This window comes from Pleurodeles waltl, chromosome 1_2 (assembly GCF_031143425.1).
Source record: "Pleurodeles waltl isolate 20211129_DDA chromosome 1_2, aPleWal1.hap1.20221129, whole genome shotgun sequence".
Taxonomy (NCBI): domain Eukaryota; kingdom Metazoa; phylum Chordata; class Amphibia; order Caudata; family Salamandridae; genus Pleurodeles; species Pleurodeles waltl.
In genome coordinates this window covers 158,664,681-158,687,484 of record NC_090437.1, presented here as the reverse complement: position 1 = coordinate 158,687,484, position 22,804 = coordinate 158,664,681, and the positions used below count along the sequence as shown (strand labels likewise).

The 22,804-nt window shown below is 44.8% G+C and overlaps 1 protein-coding gene across 2 annotated transcripts in view; it reads left to right on the top strand.

Annotated features, from left to right (window-relative positions):
• Positions 1 to 689: 689 nt before the first annotated feature.
• GRSF1 (G-rich RNA sequence binding factor 1) overlaps positions 690 to 22,804 on the top strand; it is a 463,146-nt gene continuing 441,031 nt past the window's right edge. The window contains exon 1 of one of the 2 annotated variants that reach the window (XM_069236866.1): positions 690 to 967. In XM_069236866.1, the coding sequence (XP_069092967.1) occupies positions 875 to 967 (93 nt within the window). In that variant the 5' untranslated portion in view covers positions 690 to 874. The remainder of the gene's footprint in view (positions 968 to 22,804) is intronic. The other variant, XM_069236865.1, reaches the window with a different exon arrangement.

The window sequence follows — 22,804 nt, the reverse complement described above, 5'->3', positions numbered from 1 at the left end:
TGGTCAGTTTAGCCTCGGTGTGTTCCTGGGCGGACCTGTTCCTTGTACTCCATTTCTTGAATAAAGCAGAAATTGACTTAGCTTCGGGTTCCAGAGTATTCATCGTGCTGTAGCCACTTCACCCATCTTCTTCTGTGATGCTCACTTCCCTTTTCACAGCCCGTTCTTTTTCTCAGCTGGCAGACCCTCGCTTGCTTTCCTTTTCTCTCACTGTTCCGAATTTCTATCTCTTCGCCTCTGTATATAGCCCCTCTCCTCCTTTCACACCATCATTTCTCTCTCACACACACTCTACTGTGCTACTTCCTGTGAACTCTGCGTTGTAATGTAATGTAAACTAAACAAAATAAATCTATTTTGGCATGTACTTTTGTCATCTGTTTATTTTATAACCGTGCAACGTCCTCAGTTGTGTCCGTAAAAATGACCTTTTGAATTTAGACCTTTTGTCCTGAATTTTTACTGTTACTGTCCATAATTTGCCTGTTTACCAGGTGGTCACCCTAGTAAGAGACAAGTCCTCAACTTTTGGAAAAGTTCTCCGTGAACTCTCAGCCCCCGGCACAGGGCACGATAAGAGAAGCGACTGAGCTTCCCATTCCAAGATGGCCACGCTGGGAGTGGCGGCGGCCATCATCGGGGCGTCAGTCCCTTCTCGGATGACTGCAGAGCCTGGCACCGCCTCTCCTCCACCGACCTTCATGCGCTGGAAGCAGCAACGTCGAGAGAAACAAGTCTGAGTGCGGCGGGTGCTTCCGTGAAGGTCCCTCGCGCTATAGTGGGTGGTGAGAGAAGGTGGAACCGCCCTGAGCTCCTTCCCACCACTTCCTGCCGTTGCACAAGGAGTGGGATCGGCATTCACTTGTTCCTGGGCATGTCAAGCAGCTGCAGAATCCTCAGCACCCGCCTCCTGCTGCAGCTGCTCCGGGGCCGGGGCGCGTCCAGCGCCTGGCGGGGAAACTGCCAGGTACCGAATGTTGTTTATCCCGGGACCCTACCCTTGGCTTCTGCAGGACGTGGTAGTTTCTGGAGAGTTTGTGGGAGCAAGCGGCGATAACTTGCAAACTTTTCATAACTGCGCAGATGGCCGTTTCTGTCGTAGATATAGTTGGGTGTGCTGCCGACGCCTCATGTTACCGTGAAAAGTAAAGTCTCGGCCCCTGCACGTGGGGGTGTGTTGCCATGAACTTGCGACTAGCACAGGAGCTGTTACACGCATGGATCCAGGGTTGATGATTTCTGGAGTTTTTGGAACCTTGTCACTCTTTATTTAGAGACAGCTGGTCGGTGCCAGTACTTAAATTGAAGCGTGTTCTTCGCCAGCCACTGGACTGGTTCACTGTTTCTTGTCGGACCAACAGTTTGTGGCTTAACAGTTTCCTGCACAGTATTTCTAAGAGTTCGTCATCTATTTACATCGAAAGCACATATTATGCGGAAGTTCAGGATAAGGCTATTAAGGAAGACAAAGCCCAGTAATATGCCATATTTTGCGATTGTGGGGCACATTGTGGCTTTATCTAGCATTTATATATTTCACAGTGTGATAGAAAAGGATTCCTAAAGTTATCGAAAGTGAATAGGTTTGAAATAAACCATAGTTCTTCTGTTTGTCTTCCTACCATTGAGGTAGATTGCCCAGCTCCCTTTTCCAGGTCAAGGTTTGCCTCCTACAAAGAACTAGGGTCCTGACATGTGACAGACGTGTATTGCCAAAGTTTTATAGGTGCAAGTGACCTTTTTTTTAATTGGGTATTTTGAATCTAGTAAGTTTTGACTCTAATGGATCATACTTGGGAATGTGATCTAGGTGGGGTGGGTATAGTGGCAGCGCATTATGGAGAAGTAGGTAGCAAACACATTGTGTTCTGAGTAGGCCTAGTTCCTCCTGTATCCGTTTTTTTGTGTAGTTGTATGTAGGGCTTTTCCCTAGTGTGGTAAGGTCTAATGTATCCTATCCCTCAAATCCCTTAAAGGCCTTGACTTAAGGCAGAGCCCCCTCCTTAGAACTTCACCACCGTTCTAGTAGCAGGCAGGGTACCTTTTGGACAGGTGCCCTGCATACATGGAATGTATCTGGCTGTGCCTTCCTACACTGTTATAAGAAAGGACTGTCTCTGTGTCAAATTCCAGTTGTTATTACTTCGGTGCGCAACAACATGTCATAAGCCAAAAAAATCCTCCATGCAGAGTCCATCGTCATATTAAAGGGCTCATAATTATTTAGGTGCTTGCCCCTAATCAGGGTGATTCCCTGTGAGCTGTGTTTTGAAGTATGTACAGTATTTTTGGGCGCATGAGCATTTTGACCAACCCTCCCGTTTTAATCGTGGATATCTGCAACCGTGATGATTTCAGAAGCTCTCTTTTAAGCACCTACATCAAGGGAGTCACATTGTGCCCCACATCCATGCTGCATTGTGTGTTATAAAAATTCCAAGGTACTATGGGCCATATGTACGAACACTTTTTCCCATAGAAGCAGAATGGGTAAACACCTTTGCTACATCTGGCCCCATATCCTCTCCTTTGCAGACTTTAACCATGACCATGTGAGCCAGTCGCCACCCCCTCTGACCCTCCCCTCTGTACTCCAAGTGGGTTAGAGACTGGATTTGTCCAGTTGACTTAAAAAGCCAAATATGATTTTGAAGTCCTTCAGAATCTTTGTCGCATGTGGTCTGTCTGACAGTGACCCCTATATATCCATCAGCATATATTGATACTTGGTCTTTCACCTCCGATGTGTATCTAAACTATACAATACCATTGTTACTTCATAGTTTTTGACCATTGGTTCTATTGCTATCACAAATATGGCTGTTAGGTCTCAGCACTGTTCATTGCCTCTCTGTATGGAGAAGGACACAGAGAGCTAGTTTATTACATACTCTTGCTTTTGGCTTCATATACATTTTGGCCCAGAGCTAAGGTCCTGTGCAAACAGATAACGTGATCTGGGGGCATCAGATTGTTGTAACTTAAAAGAAACTCCAAACATGAAGATGTTCTTGCAAATTTATTTTCCTAAATAAGGAAGTCGGCATCAGTGACCTCTTCCAAGAAATGAACAGCAGCAGCAGTCCACTCTGAACTTTACAGCCCTGTCAAGTAAAATATACATTACATATAATGTGTAACATTAAATATACCATGTGTAACATAACACATATCCCCTCTTAAATTCAATAAAACAAAACAAAGTAACAATTAAGTACAAAGTATTTACACACCAAATAACCTCATAGAATAAATAATTTCAAGAGACCTTATCATTTTCAAGATACTTATGTCTCCTTACAATCCTTTTGGGTCCTTGCAAGCAAACACTATCCTTTTCCTGATCTCTTACCACAAATGTCTTGGAATCCTTTGAATAATTCTGGTCTCCGGAAAGAATTTAGAACTCAACTTTTTAAACAGTCTCTTGACTCTAACACGCTGACCCTCACAAAACTCCACCTACTTCTCCTTCTTTAACTCATCATATCTGCTCTTGGTATTGCTTTGTGCATTTTCTAATTTGTTCTTTAAATATTCCAAACTGGGAATGTACCTGTCTGCTTCAGAGTTTTCTACAACCCATTTGGGTTATAACTCATTGAACTAATGTCTTCCCTTTAACACCACCAGCGGTGTTACTCTCATAATAAAGTGAGCATTGTTGTTATAATACCAAACCGTTTCAGCAACAGCTTCCTGTACTTATACAATGGTGGAAATTGCAAACTACACAGTCTCCTTTAGCATGTGGTTGACCCTTTCCACCATCCCGGTTCCTTGAGGATTGTAAAGTTCTGTAGTAAGACGTTTCATTCTCAATTTTCTCAGAAACTCTTGTCAAAGGCACGTATTTGTAGATACTTACAAATGCATTTACAAAGGAGTTTTGACACAGAGAGCCAGAGTGAAAAATCAATGACCAAAGGTCTGTTTATTTTTGCTGCAGCAAAAGAGGACAGGTTTACCACTGGCATCCCTGGCCCGAAGTAAAGTGTGCTAGCATGAAGCGTTTAACAGTGATATTTATACTCATACATCAAAGGATACATAAAGTAAGTAAATAATGATATACGTCATACAGATATTTTAAGGAGGTAATCAGTTTCCACACACCGGTTCCATTCCCAGCTTTGTCCTCGACTCCCTTCTGCAGCTGCCTGACTCCCCAAATTCTTGAGACCCTTCAAAGGATTGCGTGGTTCAAAGGTATAGATATCAGCCTTTCCCTCCCCAAAATACAACAACCGAGGTCGGTTAGTTATTTTGACCACATGATTATAATGAGTAACGTGCCCCAGCTAGGGAAAGAAACCAGCTGCAAGCCTATGGTGTGGAGCCAGGCTTATTTTACTTAAAAAAATATACATAAGATAACATATGTGATAGACAGTGCGTTCAGAGAGGAAAGAGCTCAAACTTACACGTGTTAAAGGAAAAGGAGCAATTCAAAATGGATTCTTGCAATCAACCCTTTTTGAGTTTTTTTTTCTCCCTGAACATAATCAACGTTTGAAGAGAGTTCTAAATTTCCTCATATAAGTTGAATTTTACTTCTACTTCCTTGGAATTGACATTCATGGGGACATAAACAACTGATGGGTATGAGCAACCAGTATCTGTAGTGAGAATAGTGGGATCAATAGCCATTAGGGAATTTATCTCTTCTCTCTGCATCATAGTTCGGTTGGTTTCTAGTATTTTCACTGAAGGAAGTTTACACAATTTTTAACAGGAACAGAAAACAGGTAAGCACTGTACTAACAAACAGCTTAATATAATAGCTATTATTAAAAAAAGTATATTTAAACAACCAGCCCCACCCCCCAAGCCAAGACCATAACCATGATAAACTCAAATTGCTTCCTTCATATTGCCCCCCATTTTCAAATACCTGTACTGCTTCTTTTATTTTCCCCAATATCCAATTCTCTCTCTGATGACTTGTTGACAAAATAGCAGCACTTTTGCTGGTACTGATGTTGGATTAAAACACATACTCCTCCTTGTTGTACCGTAATCAAGTCTAGAGCAAGCCGATTTTGTATCGCCAATTGGGCTGCAGAGTTTATCTCTAGCTGTACACTTCCTATGGCCTCCCTGGTGGCATTAAATGCAGTGGCTAATTCAACAGACATGTTCATCATTGCCAGCTGTATGTCGAAAATTCCAAATCCTGGAATAAGAACATGTAGTACTTGAAATACCCAGTTCTTTCGTTCCTCCAATATGGGTGTCCCTCATTTGTACCTATGTGCAAAACTCCCCATGTTAAGGGGCTGGGAAGATGATATATTTGATATCACAGTAATGTTGGGTGCCAAATATACCAATGAACATATCCCTTCCCAGTTTAGAGGGAGTACTTTATATGCAGTTCTTCCACATACAAAATACATGCCTCCCTGGATTTGTGAATTTATAATACTGTATTTTATTTGGGGCAAACCCACACCCTCGGGGTGTCATGCTCAGAACTATTGCAATACTTGTAATCCTCCCATATTTCATTTAGCAATGATACATTTGCCCAGGGTGCAACATAAGAACATCTAGCCGCCCAGAGGGGGCCAAGGAAAACCCAGGACAATATTACAGGTGAATTCTTCCCATTTCTATCTCGTTCCCTGGAGAGATCATATAACAATCCTTCTGGAGCTGCCAGAACCTCATTTTCTCCCACCGTCAGGTTCCAATAATTTACAGTGTAATTTTGCTGAGTCCCATTAATTAATGCAGTCCAATTTCTGTCTATTTTCTCCTCTCCTTCAAGATCCCAATTCCTTGTTTTAATATCAAATAACAAAGTGTAAACACATTGTTCAGGTGGGATCTTCCACATGTATTTTGCCTCTGGGTTTTGCCCGTAAAAATAGGTACCAAAACATATTGGCCACATTTTAAATGTGGCATTCTCTCCAGGAATTGGGGAAAGCTTGTATTCTGCCTGGGTATTAGGGAGCACAACACACCTAGGGTACCGCTGATATTCTCGTTGGTCACATCTCCAAGTGGTATTTGGTACAAGACACACTTCCCCCCGCTTTCATATTCGCATAGTGATAATGGTACTTCATAAAGGCCTATAGGGTCCCCAGGGTGTCTAGACAAGTGCCGGCAAATCCAGCAGTCAGAGACTTAATGTCTCAGCCAACTTTCCATGAACCTTTATCAATGGATGTAAAGTAGGATTTTGCAACAACGATGCAACACCGCTGGACATTATACCTATTAACATGAGGGTTACTAGGTACTTTATTGTTGTTTTGTAGAAATAGTTATAAGACTACTCTTCTTTATTCTCTCGAGGGATATTTGTCCTGCCAAATGGATATATTTTCATAATTTTATTCTACTCTCCTCCTTGTTCCTACAACCTTTCTATGGTGCCGTTTTACTCGTCTCAACCACCTATGTGTGTTCAAAAATATACCGACACAATTACCAAATGTTCAAATGCAAAATATTGATATCACTATACTAATAATCATATATGTATATATACAAATAAGTGAGTTTCCTTCAATGTTCACAACCCACTAGGGTTCAGCAACGCCGTGCTTCCCACTCTAGCAGTTGGGGTGCACTAGTTGGTCCATGAACTAGTTTTTCAAATACTGGACAATAGATGTTGGCTTGATCCTAGGTCCCTTGACCGCTCCTTGTCGAGTTTTAACTCCTGATGAGAACTCAACTCCCAGTGAGTAAATCGCGATACTTCAAAGTTCGTCTTCAGTATAGTTTGTCAGTGTCTCAGCAAAGTGAGGGCAGAGGCCAGCAATTGGAACCAGATCGGTGGTGTGCTGGGTATTTAACAGAAAAATGCACCTTCTTTCCCGCTGGGACTACAAACCACACCAACCCTAATGACTGGCCGCTTCCGTAGAACTGGTACTTGGTTTTTCTCGCCAGTCACAGAACTGTTAACCCCACTTACACACTTTCTTATCACAGATAATATTGTTGCACAAGTTGCAACTCACTATGCTTGTGTTCTCGTTGAGACAGTTGTCCTGGCCAATGTTCTGGTGTCGTTGCACAGGCTAGTCACCCGTGTTCATGCTGAAATTTTAGTCATCACAGTCATTTACAATCTCGTCGCCCAAAGTGTGCATAACAACAGTGAGGATAGCGCGTTTTAATGCTGGTACATCAGGGGCATCGGAAATGCCTGTGGCGGTGAAAGCGGGGAACTGTATTTCATGAAGGCAAGCGTGTCGTATTCTGCTGAGCAAAGGATTCTTTGGCCATTCAGAAAAGACCTCAGTTTGCAGTTCCAGGCTGGGAGCTATCAGGGTGATGTAAATGTAGCTTTTCGTAGGGGTCACCACTTTACGCACCTTCAGAATTCTATTCATTTGGGTGGGCGAGGACGCAGATTGTATCGATGAGTTTGTTGATCTTCAAACAGCAACCCTTCGTCACTGGGCTGCTGTGCCACCTCAGGAGCAGAAATGGTAGCACTTGAATCATGTGGAGGTGTTTCCTGACTCCCTACTTCTCTGTAATCAGGAGACAACGGTAATTCTGCTGTTGGAGTAAATTGCAGTGGAATTGGTGCACGCTTACAATGGCTAGCATGTATCCAGTTTTTCCTTCCTTCCACTTTCACGGCTGTCTGTGTTGCAAGCAGTACCTGGGCTGGCCCCCGCCACCTGAGCTGAAGACTATTGGTTCTTTGAAAGTTCTTTGTCATAAGCCAATCCCCCAGCTTGAAAGGGTGACCAGGGCCTTCAAGAGGAGTCGGTAGGCTGGGCTTGACATGTTGGTGGATCAAACGCAAATCTTTAGTCAATTGTTTACAATAATCTACAAACAAAGGATATTGTACTTCAGAAAGCTTCTTTGGTCGTGGTACCCCCCAGATATTGTCTGGCCTCCCCATGACTACTTCAAAGGGGGATAATCGTGACTTGCTACTGGCAGTCATCCTGATAGACATTAATGCTAGGGGCAAAGCATCTGGCCATTTTAAATTGGTCTCCACAAATCTTAGCTATTTTGCTCTTCAAAGTTATACCTTTCTACAAGGCCCGCTGATTGTGGGTGATTTGCAGCATGAAATTGCTGTTTGATGTTAAGGGCGGTACAGACCTTTCCCATTACCTCATTAGCAAAATGACTGCCATTGTCACTCCAGACTAATCTTGGCAATGCGTATCTAGGAAAGTATTCTTTCAGTAATATTTTGGCGGTAGAGAGGGCACCATTGTCTTTTAATGGGTAGGCCTCTATCCATTTTGAAAACATTCATACTTCCACTAACACGTATTTTGGTTTGTTACATGGTTCCATGTGGATAAAATCCATCTGTATAGCTTCAAAGGTGAGGTCAGGAGGGGCAAAATGGCCAGGGGGCGTAGGGGTCCCTTTTCCTGCATTATGTACTGCACACACCATACAACTTTTGACCAGGTTATTAGCAGCTTTGGATATCATGGGATTACTCCAAACGTGGTCCAAAGTTGTCTTGATGCCTTGGGCACTGATGTGTGCAGGACTGTGGGCCATAGTAACCATAACATGTACATAACAATTAGGTAATATCCATCTTCTTCTGTCTGTGTAACAGCCCTCACTGTCTAGTCTACCATTCTTCTCCCACTGTTCTCTTTCCTCTGCTGTTGCTTCTGCTTGAATATCTCTCACACACTGCAAGGTATTTTCTAATACTTCATTCTGGGGCTCCCTCCTGATACTACTCTCAACGTATGTATTGTCAAATGGTGCTTGTGCTGTTGCTTTCGCCGTAGAATCTGCAAAAGCATTTCCTCGTCCTATATCATCAGTAATTTTTTTGTGGGCACTACACTTAATGATTGCGACCTGACTGGGCAGGCTGAGAGCATTCAAAAGTGTCACAATCAAGTTGCCATGCTGAATGGTAGTGCCATGTGATGTGATAAAGCCTCTATTCGCCCAGAGTCGTCCAAAATTATGAGCTACTCCAAACGCATATTGGCTATCAGTGTAGATATTAACACTAAGATGTTCACTTATTTCACAAGCTCTGGTGAGGGCAATTAATTCTGCAGCCTGTGCCGAATTTTGCATGATTCTATGAGATTCAACCACTGTTTTTAATGTGGTGATGGCATAGGCTGCAGTGGTTGTACCGTCTGGTAACTTGAAGCAAGACCCATCTACAAACAGCTCTCCTTGTGGGTCAGATAGGGGAGTATCTGTTAAGTCAACCCGTCCCTTGGTTTCTTCCTCAGTGGCAAAAATGCAATTATGATCAAATTCCACATTGTCCTGAGGGAGGGGTAGTAACGTAGCTGGGTTCAAGACATTGCACCGCTTCAAAGTAATATTTGGACTGAACAATGTTAATTCATAACCCGTTAGAAGAGCACTGGTGAGGTGCTGCGTCTGTGTCTTGTTTAACAAAATATCAACTGCATGAGGAACCATCACAGTGAGCGGATTTCCACCAACAAACCCTTCACTTTGTTTCACAGCAGCAGCTGCAGAAGCTATTCCTCTAAGACAAGTAGGCAAAGCTTGCACCACAGTGTCCAAGGTGGAAGAGAAGTATGCACAAGGGCGTTGTCTCCCACCTTGATCCTGTGTCAAAACAGACAATGTACAGCCATGCTTTTCGTGCACAAATAAAACAAATGGTTTGCTGTAATCCGGATTACCCAATACAGGAGCAGAGCACATAGCCTTTTTTAATTCCTGAAAAGCCTCCCCACATCGGTCAGTCCAAGGTACAGGAGAGGGCACATCTGAAAGTGTCAGAGCAGTCAATAGTTTTGCTATAAGTGAAAAATTTGGAATCCACTGTCTGCAAAAGGATGTAAATCACAAAAAATGCTCGGACTTCAGAAGGGGTGCGTGGTGCAGTCATTGTATGAACCAGTTTAATTCTGTCTGGGTGTAATCTCCTTCCCTCATTAGAGAGGAGGTGTCCTAGATAGGTGACCTCCTCTCTACAATACTGAAATTTGGGAGGGACACCTTATGGCCCAGAGATGCTAAATGATGTAATAATGCAACAGTATCAGTCTTACATTGCGTCATGGAATCTGAGGCAATTAAAATATCGTCAATGTACTGCAACAGTGCAGTGCCTGAAGGTGGATTGAATTGGTCTAGTTGACGTTTAAGACATTGACTATATACACTCGGGGACTCCACAAACCCTTGAGGAATTCTTGTCATTGCAAATGATCTACCAAAAATTGCGAAGCTGAACAAATATTGGCTTTCTTCGGCAATTGGAATACTGAAAAACGCATTCTTTAAATCAATGACGGAGAAATAACACGCAGAGGGTGGGACCATGGTGAAAAGACTATTCATGTCTGGGACCACAGGAAACTGGGGAATGACTATTTTATTTATTTCTCGGAGATCAATAACTAATCGATATACCGTGTTTATCAGTAACTGATTGCTCAACATCTGATCTATTAACCTCCATTTTGTTTCTTGACAACAGGAAGAATTGGACTGTTACAGGGGCTGCTCACTATTTCCTTTATTACACCTGCATACACAAGATCAGAAATTACTGCCTTGAGCCCTTTTTCGCTTGCTTTAGGTAATTTGTATTGAGGAACACGAGGTAACCGGGCACCTGGTTTGATTTTTGTTACAATAGGGTCGAGATCCATAATGCCTACATCCTTTTTGCCTTTGGCCCATAAGCGAGGGTCTATTTCCGCTAGCTCTGGGGGTAAGTCGTATTCCTGTGAGAACATGCACGGGGTAGGGGAAACACTGTCCATAGTTACATAAACACCATCCATTGAACAGTGAATAACTGCATTTAATTTCTTTAACATATCTAATGCAAACAAGTTTTCATTGCAACCTAAGGTTAAAGAGAGTGGCGTGTGTACTGTAAATGGTCCTACAGTTACTCTCATAGGTGCTGAGATGGGGCTCACCACGGGGATCCCAGAAATCCCAATTGACGAGGTATGAAGCCCAGACAGGGGAGCCCCGGGGACTGCAGAATGTGCAATAGATGTTCTGGTGGCACCAGTATCTAGGAGAAACTTATGACCCTCTCCTTTGATTTTTACATCGATGTAGGGACCATTCTGATCTACACGAATACTTACTCGCCCCTGGCCCTGTCTGTGGCTGCCCTAATAATTGTAGGATTCAGAAAAGGAATCATCAGCATAATATTGTCGCTCAAATGCATTGTCAAAAATATTAGTATTACGCAGGACCTGGTTCTCATTCTGCAAATTCTGACCAATTCTACCTCTTCCTCGTGCATTACCTTACACGTTCCCTCTATCAAGTGACATACTTTGTCTTCCTTCCAGTAATGGGCAAGTATCACGCCAATGTCCAGCTTGTTTACAGTAGGCACATTGGTTGATATTCAATCGGCGGTCTTGGGGTGGTGCAGATGCACCTCGGCCTCGACCCCTTCCCCGTCCCTTTGGTGGGCCACCCCTTGGCTGAGGGGTTGTATCCCGCTGGGGATATGCCTGCTGTAATAATACCTTTTTCTTCAATTCTTTTACTGACTTCTCATTCTTTTCTAATTCTTCCTTGTACCTGCTCTCTTAATATTGTGCCATCTGTAAAATCTCTGCCTGTGCCTTTGTCATCCACGAACTCTCTGTTGCTTTTAATTTTTGTGATATTTCAGGTAGAAGGCCATTAACAAAGCGTTCTACAAATAGCGTGACACCTGTTACGGTGGCGAGGTCTTGACCGCTAAAATCTATGAAAGCTTGTTCAATTCTAGTAAAATAATCTGGGACATCTTCACCTATTTTCTGTTTATAAGTGGCAAGTTTTCGCCAATCCACAGTCTGAAGGGGAATAACAGTTTCTAAATTAGTCAATATCCGGTTAGGTAAATTTAAAATATCCTGATGAGGCAGGGATCCTGGTGCCCTTCGTGCTTCACGTGCTTCTAAACCCCCCCATGTATCTCCCAAAGTAGGCGCATCATCTACTCTTTGAATTTTATGCCAGACTTCAGGGCCCAATAAGACACCAAAAAAATAGTCAATGTCTTTGAGTGTCATGGTGGTGGAAATAGCAATTCTAAGGTCCCGATAGAATCCAGCTGGATTCTTTCGAGTATCTGGCAAGTCTTATTTTATAGCCATTACCTCCTCCCTTTTCCATGGGATATGGACAAATTGGGCCACCGGTACGGAAGGTGGTTGTCCGGCGGCAGCTGCCACTGAAATTGCAGCTGCAGTGGGAAGATCAGGGTGTACTTCCCTCATTGGGTACTCCTTGTCATATGTATTGAGAACATCTTCTCTGGCTATAACGCAAATGCGTACTCTCTCAGTTATGCCCTTACTATCAAGCATACAAGCCACACTGTCCCGCCAAAATTGGTGTAATTCTTGTTCATAAGGGAGAGGGGTAGAGTCTCTAATACAAGAATTCCAATCCCTTTCCAATTTTTCAATCATGTACTGTATTGCTAATTGCTGTCCAAAATGTGACATCTGTTGTATTGTGTCCATAATATCGGTGTGAGTGTAAATAGGATGTGTCAACCAGGTCTTGGGTTCTAGGGGGTGAAATCGACTTCATAGGTGTGCTCCACATGGGTGAAAGTGGGTGAGTGGCTGTACACCGTCGGCGTTGTCCATTTGGGGTATTAGGGGCAGAGGACATTGTTGGTAACCTTGCAGTGCTGGCTGGCAGTGGTGGGGCAGGTGGCGGAGGGATTAGGACTTGGGCTATAGAGGCTGTGGTTGCTGTGGCACATGCTGCTGTTGTGGTGCACCTAGATTTCCCAAATTGTGCCCTTGCTGCTGTTGCTGTGCCCCCATGATAGGTTGGGCTACTGCAGGGGTGTGTAAGGTGGAGGTGCAGTAGGGCTATTATCTAATATCTGTAGCAATACCTCATCTTCCTCTAATGTATGTTTGGATTCTGTTTACTTTGATACATAACTTCCCTCCACCTGGGCTCTATGGACTCTATCTTTAGACTCAATTCTTTTCTGGGTTTGAGAATGGTGGTATTGTGCAGCTTTCTGCATGATGGTTTTCCTTTGTTCCTTTTCCATCAGTTTATCTGTCTTAATTTTTCTTTTGGTGGCCTCCGTTTCCCATTTTCTGTATACCTCAAACATACAGGGAGTGCAGAATTATTAGGCAAATGAGTATTTTGACCACATCATCCTCTTTATGCATGTTGTCTTACTCCAAGCTGTATAGGCTTGAAAGCCTACTACCAATTAAGCATATTAGGTGATGTGCATCTCTGTAATGAGAAGGGGTGTGGTCTAATGACATCAACACCCTATATCAGGTGTGCATAATTATTAGGCAACTTCCTTTCCTTTGGCAAAATGGGTCAAAAGAAGGACTTGACAGGCTCAGAAAAGTCAAAAATAGTGAGATATCTTGCAGAGGGATGCAGCACTCTTAAAATTGCAAAGCTTCTGAAGCGTGATCATCGAACAATCAAGCGTTTCATTCAAAATAGTCAACAGGGTCGCAAGAAGCGTGTGGAAAAACCAAGGCGCAAAATAACTGCCCATGAACTGAGAAAAGTCAAGCGTGCAGCTGCCACGATGCCACTTGCCACCAGTTTGGCCATATTTCAGAGCTGCAACATCACTGGAGTGCCCAAAAGCACAAGGTGTGCAATACTCAGAGACATGGCCAAGGTAAGAAAGGCTGAAAGACGACCACCACTGAACAAGACACACAAGCTGAAACGTCAAGACTGGGCCAAGAAATATCTCAAGACTGATTTTCTAAGGTTTTATGGACTGATGAAATGAGAGTGAGTCTTGATGGGCCAGATGGATGGGCCCGTGGCTGGATTGGTAAAGGGCAGAGAGCTCCAGTCCGACTCAGACGCCAGCAAGGTGGAGGTGGAGTACTGGTTTGGGCTGGTATCATCAAAGATGAGCTTGTGGGGCCTTTTCGGGTTGAGGATGGAGTCAAGCTCAACTCCCAGTCCTACTGCCAGTTCCTGGAAGACACCTTCTTCAAGCAGTGGTACAGGAAGAAGTCTGCATCCTTCAAGAAAAACATGATTTTCATGCAGGACAATGCTCCATCACACGCGTCCAAGTACTCCACAGCGTGGCTGGCAAGAAAGGGTATAAAAGAAGGAAATCTAATGACATGGCCTCCTTGTTCACCTGATCTGAACCCCATTGAGAACCTGTGGTCCATCATCAAATGTGAGATTTACAAGGAGGGAAAACAGTACACCTCTCTGAACAGTGTCTGGGAGGCTGTGGTTGCTGCTGCACGCAATGTTGATGGTGAACAGATCAAAACACTGACAGAATCCATGGATGGCAGGCTTTTGAGTGTCCTTGCAAAGAAAGGTGGCTATATTGGTCACTGATTTGTTTTTGTTTTGTTTTTGAATGTCAGAAATGTATATTTGTGAATGTTGAGATGTTATATTGGTTTCACTGGTAATAATAAATAATTGAAATGGGTATATATTTGTTTTTTGTTAAGTTGCCTAATAATTATGCACAGTAATAGTCACCTGCACACACAGATATCCCCCTAACATAGCTTAAACTAAAACCAAAATAAAAACTTCTTCCAAAAATATTCAGCTTTGATATTAATGAGTTTTTGGGGTTCATTGAGACCATGTTGGTTGTTCAATAATAAAATTAATCCTCAAAAATACAACTTGCCTAATAATTCTGCACTCCCTGTGTATGTATGTATATATATGTATGTATGTATGTATATATATATATATATATATATAGTAAACACCATAAAAGGATTGTGCACCATGAATAACACAATATGGATTCAGGAAAACAAATCACATAACTTGTCAACCCGAATATTACATGATAAATATCTTAGAATAGTGGCATACAATAAACAACATGAATTAAACTCGAGGAGAGAATCGTGCATCTTGCCGATTCGAGTGTCACCATGTAAAATGCCAAGAAATGTTAGTACGCAATGAATATCAATCAAATCATCATTAAACGAATTGCGCGTCTTGCCGATTCGTAAACCACAATGTAAATACCAAGAAATAACAGCTCACAATGAATAACAAGATAAAGTACAATGAAACGAATCTCGCGTCTTGCCGATTCTTAAACCACCATGCAAATGTCAAGAAATGGTAGCATGCAATGAATAACAAGATTAAATTATCATGAAACGAATCGCGCGTCTTAGCCGTTTATGAGGACGTGATAGGGAGGGGTATGGGCGCATGTCGTGTAAGATAATGAGTGTTATTGGTGCCGGGTTCGCTATTGGTATGAAATCCCTAAGTGTCTGGAACACAGCTTCCCATAGGGGCTGTATCGTCGGACAGTGGCATAGAATATGAAGTAGATCACAATGGAGATCTGCACATCGCCAACACTTCGCATGTGGTATCAGACCTGCCCTAAAGAGTTTTGTGGGAGTCCAGTACCAGTCCTGGAGGATTTTGAAGAGACAGAATTTCAGGCGGGCCTCGCGGACCCCCCTGTCTAAGGCTTCGATTATGTCTTGCCAGTCTTCTTCTGTATAGGCTATCGCTAGTCGATCTTGCCATCTGAGACGCAGTCGCTCTAGGAGAGGTTGCGAGTAAATGTGGTTCGTAATCTCTGCGTATAGACCGGCCATAACTCCTCTGTGTCGGCCCCATTTCTGCAAGTAGTTGACAACTGGTGAGGTTTTGATTGTCCACAGGGGGGTCCTAGGGCCTATGCCCATACAGTGTATGAGTTGCATGTACCTCCATTCCTGATTTTTGTGAATACCGAATTCTTCCCGTAGGGATTCAGAGGACCGGAAATCGTTGCCATCTATTATTTGGGTTATGTTGTGGATACCAGCGTCGCTCCACTGTGGCCATCTTAGGGTACTTCCCCCTATTTTTATGCATTTGTTTCCCGCTAAAGGAGCTTGAGCATGTAGAGAAGGGTGCACTCCCAGTAGCCGGTGGGCTCTGTGCCACGCTGCATTTGTGACCGCGAGGATAGGATTGGACGAGGGAGAGTAGTCGGTATATATCCCGCCTAGTTCGGAGTGCTGTCCCTGTATGTGTTTCTCCATGATTGTCCATTGTGGGGGGGTCTGGGGTGCCTGGTAATGTGTAGGCTAGTTGTGATAGTTGTAGGGCTAAAGCGTATTGTTCTACTGAGGGTAGACCTAGTCCTCCATAGGGTCTGCGTGCTAATATTGTCCCCGGTTTTAGTCTTGGCCGTATAGAACCCCAGACAAAGGACCGTATCAAGGTATCAATCCTTCGGAGAAGAGAGAGCGAAATCTGTAGGGGGAGCATGCCTAAAACATATGTGAAGTGGGGGAGGGTGACCATCCTAACCGCCTGTGTTCTGCCCCACATAGATAGGCCGAGTAAGGTCCACTTGGCAAAGTCCTGTTTCATCCGGAATATAAGAGGGTCTAGATTATCCCTGACCATGTGTTCTAAGCCTCAGTTAATATATGTTCCCAGATATTTGAGGTGGGTTGGGGTCCATTTAAATGGGCGGCCATGGATTGCAGCTCTCGTTGTTACGCGAGATAGGGGCAGCGATTCACTCTTGTCCCAGTTTACTCGATACCCGGACAAGGGTGCAAAGCTTTCTATGATAGAGAGTAGGGATGGGATGGATCTTTCTAAGTCGGACAAGGTTAACAGAATATCGTCTGCATATAAATACATTTTGGAGGAACCCCCTGGTAAGGAGATGCCTGTTATCTGTTGAGAATTCCTTATAGTTGCCGCCAGCGATTCCATTGCTAGTAGGAATAAGAGCGGAGACAAGGGGCAGCCCTGTCGAGTGCCCCTTCCAATGGGGAATGGGTCCGACAGGAAGCCCCCACAGTTAACTTGTGCCGTAGGGTGATCGTATAATAATCGGACTTTAGAAATAAATTGATCTCCGAGACCAAAATGTTTCATGGTGGTGAATAAATAGGGCCATTCGATGCGGTCAAATGCCTACTCCGCGTTGAGGGATAGTGCCAAGGCTTCTTCTGGTAGGTTTAACGATTCAAGCAGGGTGTGGCATAGTGTGCGCATATGGTTTCTGGAAGTGCGGCCCGGTACAAATACCACCTGGGTATTATGGATTAGGGACGGTATGACTTTGCGTAGACGTGCTGCAAGGACACTAGCTAGTAATTTGACATCTCCGTTTAAAAGGGAGATGGGGCGATAGCTACTGCAGAGTAGGGGGTCCCTTCCAGGTTTAGGCAGAACGACAATCGTGGCCCTGTTGGACAGGGCACCCAGAGAGCCCTCCTGGCACGCCTCCATGAGTGCCTCGTGTACTGCCGTGGTTGTCTCTTCTCCTGACCATCTGTAAAATTCCGCGGGGAATCCATCTTCGCCCGGGGATTTATGGTATGGGAGTTTTGTGATAACGTGTGTGATTTCTTCCCTGCTTATATCGCCCTCGAGGAGAGCTCGGCCGGCTTCTGATAGGCAGGGCAATTTTGCCGCAATGAGAAATGGGCCTTTTCTCCTTGTTCATAGTGGCGGTGACGTAACCTTTGTAGTGCATATTTTGTCTGTGTTGTGTAAAGATCGTTATGTGCCATTCGGGCTTGTTCGAGGGAGCGGCGTAGCGCTGGGGACGGCTGAGAAGTGTATTGTTTGGTGAGGCGTTGGATCGTGTCTTCTAGGGTGCGATAGCGGACCTCCCTATCTCTATTGGCCAGTGCTGCGTCCCTCATCATGTTTCCTCTCAGAGTGGCCTTAGCTGCTGCCCAGAAGACCCGCTTGGATGTCACAGAGCCTATGTTTTCGGTCATATATGTGGATATGTGGGCCTTGAGTTGCTCTTTCCCCTGGGGGGAACGGTATCTGTGTATGGCAAGGCACCGTGGTTTACGACCAGGAGAGGTCAAGCCCACCTGTATAGAGAGTAAAATCGGGGAGTGTTCTGGGAGTCCGCTATCTAGGATGCTAGGGTCTTGTATTTGGGGGATCATGGTGTGTGATACAAGAAAATAGTCCAGGTGTGTTTGGGTACCATGGACAGACAAAATTAATGTGAATTCCTTGTCCTTTGGGTGTGTTGGTCTCCAGCAGTCGACTAGGCCTACATCTGCTGTGATGTCCGTCAGTAAGGCCCTATCGGAATTATTGCCCACATCGATGGGGCCTGTCCTGTCCAGTATGGCATCTCTAGCAAGGTTCCAATCCCCCCCGATGATATAACGTGTGGTCCCTATTCCGGTCAGTACGCAATTGAGTTGTAGGAAGAAGCAACGCTTTGACCCGGTTGCTGCATAGACAGAGCCCCAAGGTATTTCCTATTTTCAGTTTGACAAATGTATATCTCCCTTCTGTGTCATTCCATGTTTTAATGATCGTGATCGGCAGAGATTTACGTATTAGTATAGCTACGCCACATTTACGAGGTGTGCCTCCCTTGGTTCCCTGATCTTCTGGACAGCAGCTGAAGGAGACCTTTCCTACCCTGTCACGTCTAAGTTTATCGGACTCTACATTGTCAAGATGCGTTTCTTTGATCAGGGCTATGTCTGCTTTTTTAGGTTGAAAATATGACAAAATCTTTTTCCGTTTGATGTAGTTCGTCATGCCATGAACATTCCAGGAAAGGATTCGTAGTGGGTGCACTATGTGGGGGGTTGTCTCTGGCATGCTGAGTTAGAGGAAGGAATTTCAGCAATACTGGGGGTGGTAGTCGTGTGGTGCTGCTTTCACTGTAAAATGAATATTTGGGAGTTCGAGGGGTGAGACGGAGGCAGCTGATGAGGGTCGGGTACCCCAACAGAGAAAGGGGGAGGGAAAGAAACAAGAGCGAGGAGGGGTTGTTGAGGGAGGGGAAAGGGATAATATGGGAGGAAAGAAGGCTAGAGTTAGCGTTTGTCTGTGAAGTGAAATGGGTGTGATGATTGGGAGGGGAAGAGGTTGTGTATATATATATATATATATATATATATATATATATATATATGGACCGGGAGTACTATGCTCCCTTGAGGACGGTCTGTAAATGGCGAGTCCTATCCGAGCTCCTAATGCCGTCAATGCAGTCTCTCTCTCTGCCGAGGAGGCGGCGTTGAGGCAAGGGGAGGCCAGTATTGATCCAAGGCGGTCGAATGCACAGGTTCTGAGCTGAGCTCCGGAGGGTGGGGAACGGATAAAGGGGGAAGCCATGGGTATATTATGGGAGGGGGGGCCCGGGAGAGGGTAGTAGCTCTGTTGGTGAGGGAGGGTGTGATGTGCAGATAATGGGGGGGGGATTTGGTGACATAATTTTAATATGGTGACGGTGGGAAAGGTGGTAGAAGGGGAGTTCACACTGGCCTGGATTAAGAGATGGAGTAAGATCCAGTTGATACTTCGCAATGTCCAGTGTCTAATATAATAGGTTAAGTGTTTATCCTATTTTCGAGTGAAAGGGGGCTAGCAATCATTGTATTTGATGTGTGTCATCGCGATGGGTTCTATGTTGTGAGAGTATATTGGTCGAGGAGGGGGATGGATGTGGATCAGGGTGTGTATTTGTTGTTATGATTATAATGATAGATGTAAATATGATAATGATTTTAATGTAGATGTTACAGTAGGTGTTGGTATAGGAATAAGGGGGGGGGGGGGGGAGAAATGATTTGTGGGATCAAGGGGGGTGTGCCTAAAGGGCCAGAGTAGAGGAGAGGGCGGGGGGGGAGAGGGTGTAAAGTAACATAATGCTGGTTCAGATCAGGATATTGGAGTATTTTTGCACATAACAGTTGAAATATTACTATACTTATATAGCATAATATCGCTATGTCAAACAACATAATGTCAAACCGCATAATGTCACTGCAAACTGTTAATGTGTATAACATAGCATAATATAATATAGCATAACGTAACACAATATAACTTATTTCCACACAGGTAATCGTATTACATTCTATTGGTTTATATGTCGTGGGACCAGCCCAGGGGTGGGTGTTGTTATAGAAGGGTGGAACATTGGTTGTATATGCAAGTGGTTGATCTACTGCTCGTCATTTTACGTGGTCAGGTGCCATCGCGAGTCTATGGGGGGATTGCATCCCCCTCATGGGGAGGATTCTGGGGAGTGCGTGTGGATGTCGGCCTATTTGTCATTCCTCCAAGGAGATATAGTGTTCCCGTAAGAAGTAGTGGTGCATCTCCGTAATATGTAATGTTGTGTTGTATTATATCTTATCGTCCCCTGTGGCAAGTGATCATGTTGTGCCAGTACTCTGGTGATCGTCGGGATGTGTATTATTGCGTGTAGATTATATTACATTCGTTTCCCTGTGCGGCTGTTTAAGGGAGAAGTGGGAGGTGGTAGGTTCAGCTGAAAGGGGGTCAGCATTACGCCTTGTCTGCAGAATCGGGCCTGTTCATGTAGTCTTGTTGTTATTGTGTGGTGTTGTGGTGTTGGATGTTCTATATTGTAGTAGCGCTGTGAGAGGGTGAATGGCAGCTTCTCTTTAGGTTTTGGAACGTGTCCCTTCTGAGCAGGGTCCCAATGTATGTGTTTGCATCACCTGTGGGGTCTGCAAGATCCGGCTTGTGCAGCAGTGTTATAGAATAAGGCCCTGTGTTATCTTGTAGGACATGTAAACATAATGGTCATCTAATGTTGTTAAAAGGGTTATTGACGATTGTTAAGTAATAATGGCTACAATCAAGACCCGGGTTTGTACTCATCCTTCCGTGAGTTCTCGTCGTTCAGGTTTCAATGTCTTGTAATCATCTCACATGCGCCCAACAAGGGATCAGTGTCTCAGGGGGGTACAGTCGTTGGTTTTAGAGGTGATCTGGATTTGTCCCTTTCTGACAGTTGGGTATAGGTTGCCACTGCGTGGAGAACCTGACCCCTGTCGTCGTGTAGTCTGGCTAGTCTCTCTGCGTCCCTGCCCCTTTGGTTGAGGTCGGTGTCATGATGGAGCGGGCCTTCTTTCTCTGGGCCCGGGGGTAAGAGTCCTCCCCCTTCTTTTTCTCTCCCGGTATCTTGTGAACAGTCTGGATTGGTAGAGTCCATAGGCTGATGTTGAAAAGAGTCAAGGAAAAGGCTCAGTTCATCTGGATTATAGAAGACTTTGGATATACTGTTATTGGTGACCCACATTCTGGCGGGCTCGAAGAGGCCGAATTTCATCCCCAGTTGGCGAAGTCGAGGTCTTAGAGCTAGGAAGGCTTTTCTTCGTTCGTTGGTGTCCTTGGAGTAATCAGCCGTTATTCGGATGTCATGTTGGCCTATCCGGAAAGGGCCCTGTTTGCGAGCCGTTTGTAATATCTGTTGGGCATGATTGTGGCGTAATAGACGAGCAATTATCGGCCTGGGTCTTAAAGATGTGTCAGAACGTTTCGGGCCTACTCTGTGTGCTCTTTGGAATTCCAGCAGTGGGTCAAAGTCCAGGGAGGTTAGTTTGGGGAGAACAGAGCCCAGGAAGGCCTGCATGTCTGTGCCTTCTTCATGCTCTGGGATTCCCAGTAGGCGAATGTTATCTCTTCGTCTCCTATCCTCTAGGTCTGTGAGTTTACTCCTAAGGTAAAGGAGGTCTTGGTCTCTGTCTCGATAAGTGGTCACCTGCGTTTCTAATGAGCCCATGCGGTGTTCCAAGCCTATCACTCTGGTTTGAAAACCTGCAATGTCTGATCTCATAGATTTGGTTTCCAGAGTCAGTGAAGATAGAGAAGCGTCCATTCCCTCTATTCGGCGGCTGACAGCGGTGATCTCCTATAGTATTTTTTCCATGGTTATGGATTGTTCCTTGTCAGACATTGCAGTGGATTGCGTTGGGGAGGGTGGTGAGTGAGGTCCTGTTATCGTAGATATTGGGCGCCTGTGATGAAGAGCTTCGGAGAACAATATTTGCTGTGCCAAACTTACCAGTGGATTTCTGGTTTGTTTTGCTGCCGGGCATCGCCTCGTCCGTCTGTGTGTGTTGTCCAGCTGATTCCAGAGTTTTCCTCGGAGTCTGGCGAAAGCAGCGTTACGCAGTCAGCCGGTTCTTGTCTTGTTCTGACTTTTGATATTCTCTCTTTTTTTTTTTTTTTTTTTTTCCTTTTCCTTTTCCTTTCTTTTCCCCTCCTCTTTTTTTGGGGTTTTGGGGGGATTTTAGGGTTTAGACGGTAAGAGGATATTCAATCCTTTTTCTGTTCCTGGATATGTTGGGGGGGGGAGGATTTTTTGGTTTGTTTCTTCTTTCTTTCTTTCTTTCTTTCTTTCTTTCTTTCTTTCTTTCTGCTCCCCCTTTTTTTGGTTTTTCTTTCTCCCTTCCCCCCCCTTTTTGCCTCCCCTCCCCCTCCTCCCCTTCTTTTTTTAACTTGGTTCTTAGCGCTCTTCTTCCCCTTTTCTGTTTGCTCTTTCTTCTTCCTTCCTTTTATTTTTTCCCTTACTCCCCTTCTTCTCTTGTTTCCTTGTCTTTATTCCTTTCTATTGTTTACTGTCCTGGTTCGCTCCTCCTCTCCTCCTCACCTCGTTCCCCTCGCCGCTCCGCGGCACTGTCTTCCTTTCTCTCCCGGGCCAAATAGAGGATAGATGCTCACCGCCTCCCTTTGGAAATCGGATGTGAAGGGCTGTGCCTGTGACTCCAGTCGCCGTAATGGTAGGGAGGCCGGCTCCTCTCTCGGCTCGAGAGCGCGGCTCCTCCCCCGCAGTTGGGCCTACCTCGGTATTGTGCACCCTAGGTCCCCTGGTGCTCCGGAGCGTGTCCCCACTCGAGATCGGAGGTCCTGGGCTTTGGAAAGCTCCTCAGGATCTTCCAGACCGGGTTCCTCCGTCCTTAAGAGAGACGGTTTTCTGGTCGAGAAGACGCGGCTCCGCCCTCGCTGTAGGCCATTTTTCCCCCTTTCCCTCCGAGGTGCGCTGCCGGCCGGTAAGATCTCGGCGGCCGGTTGTTGAGGT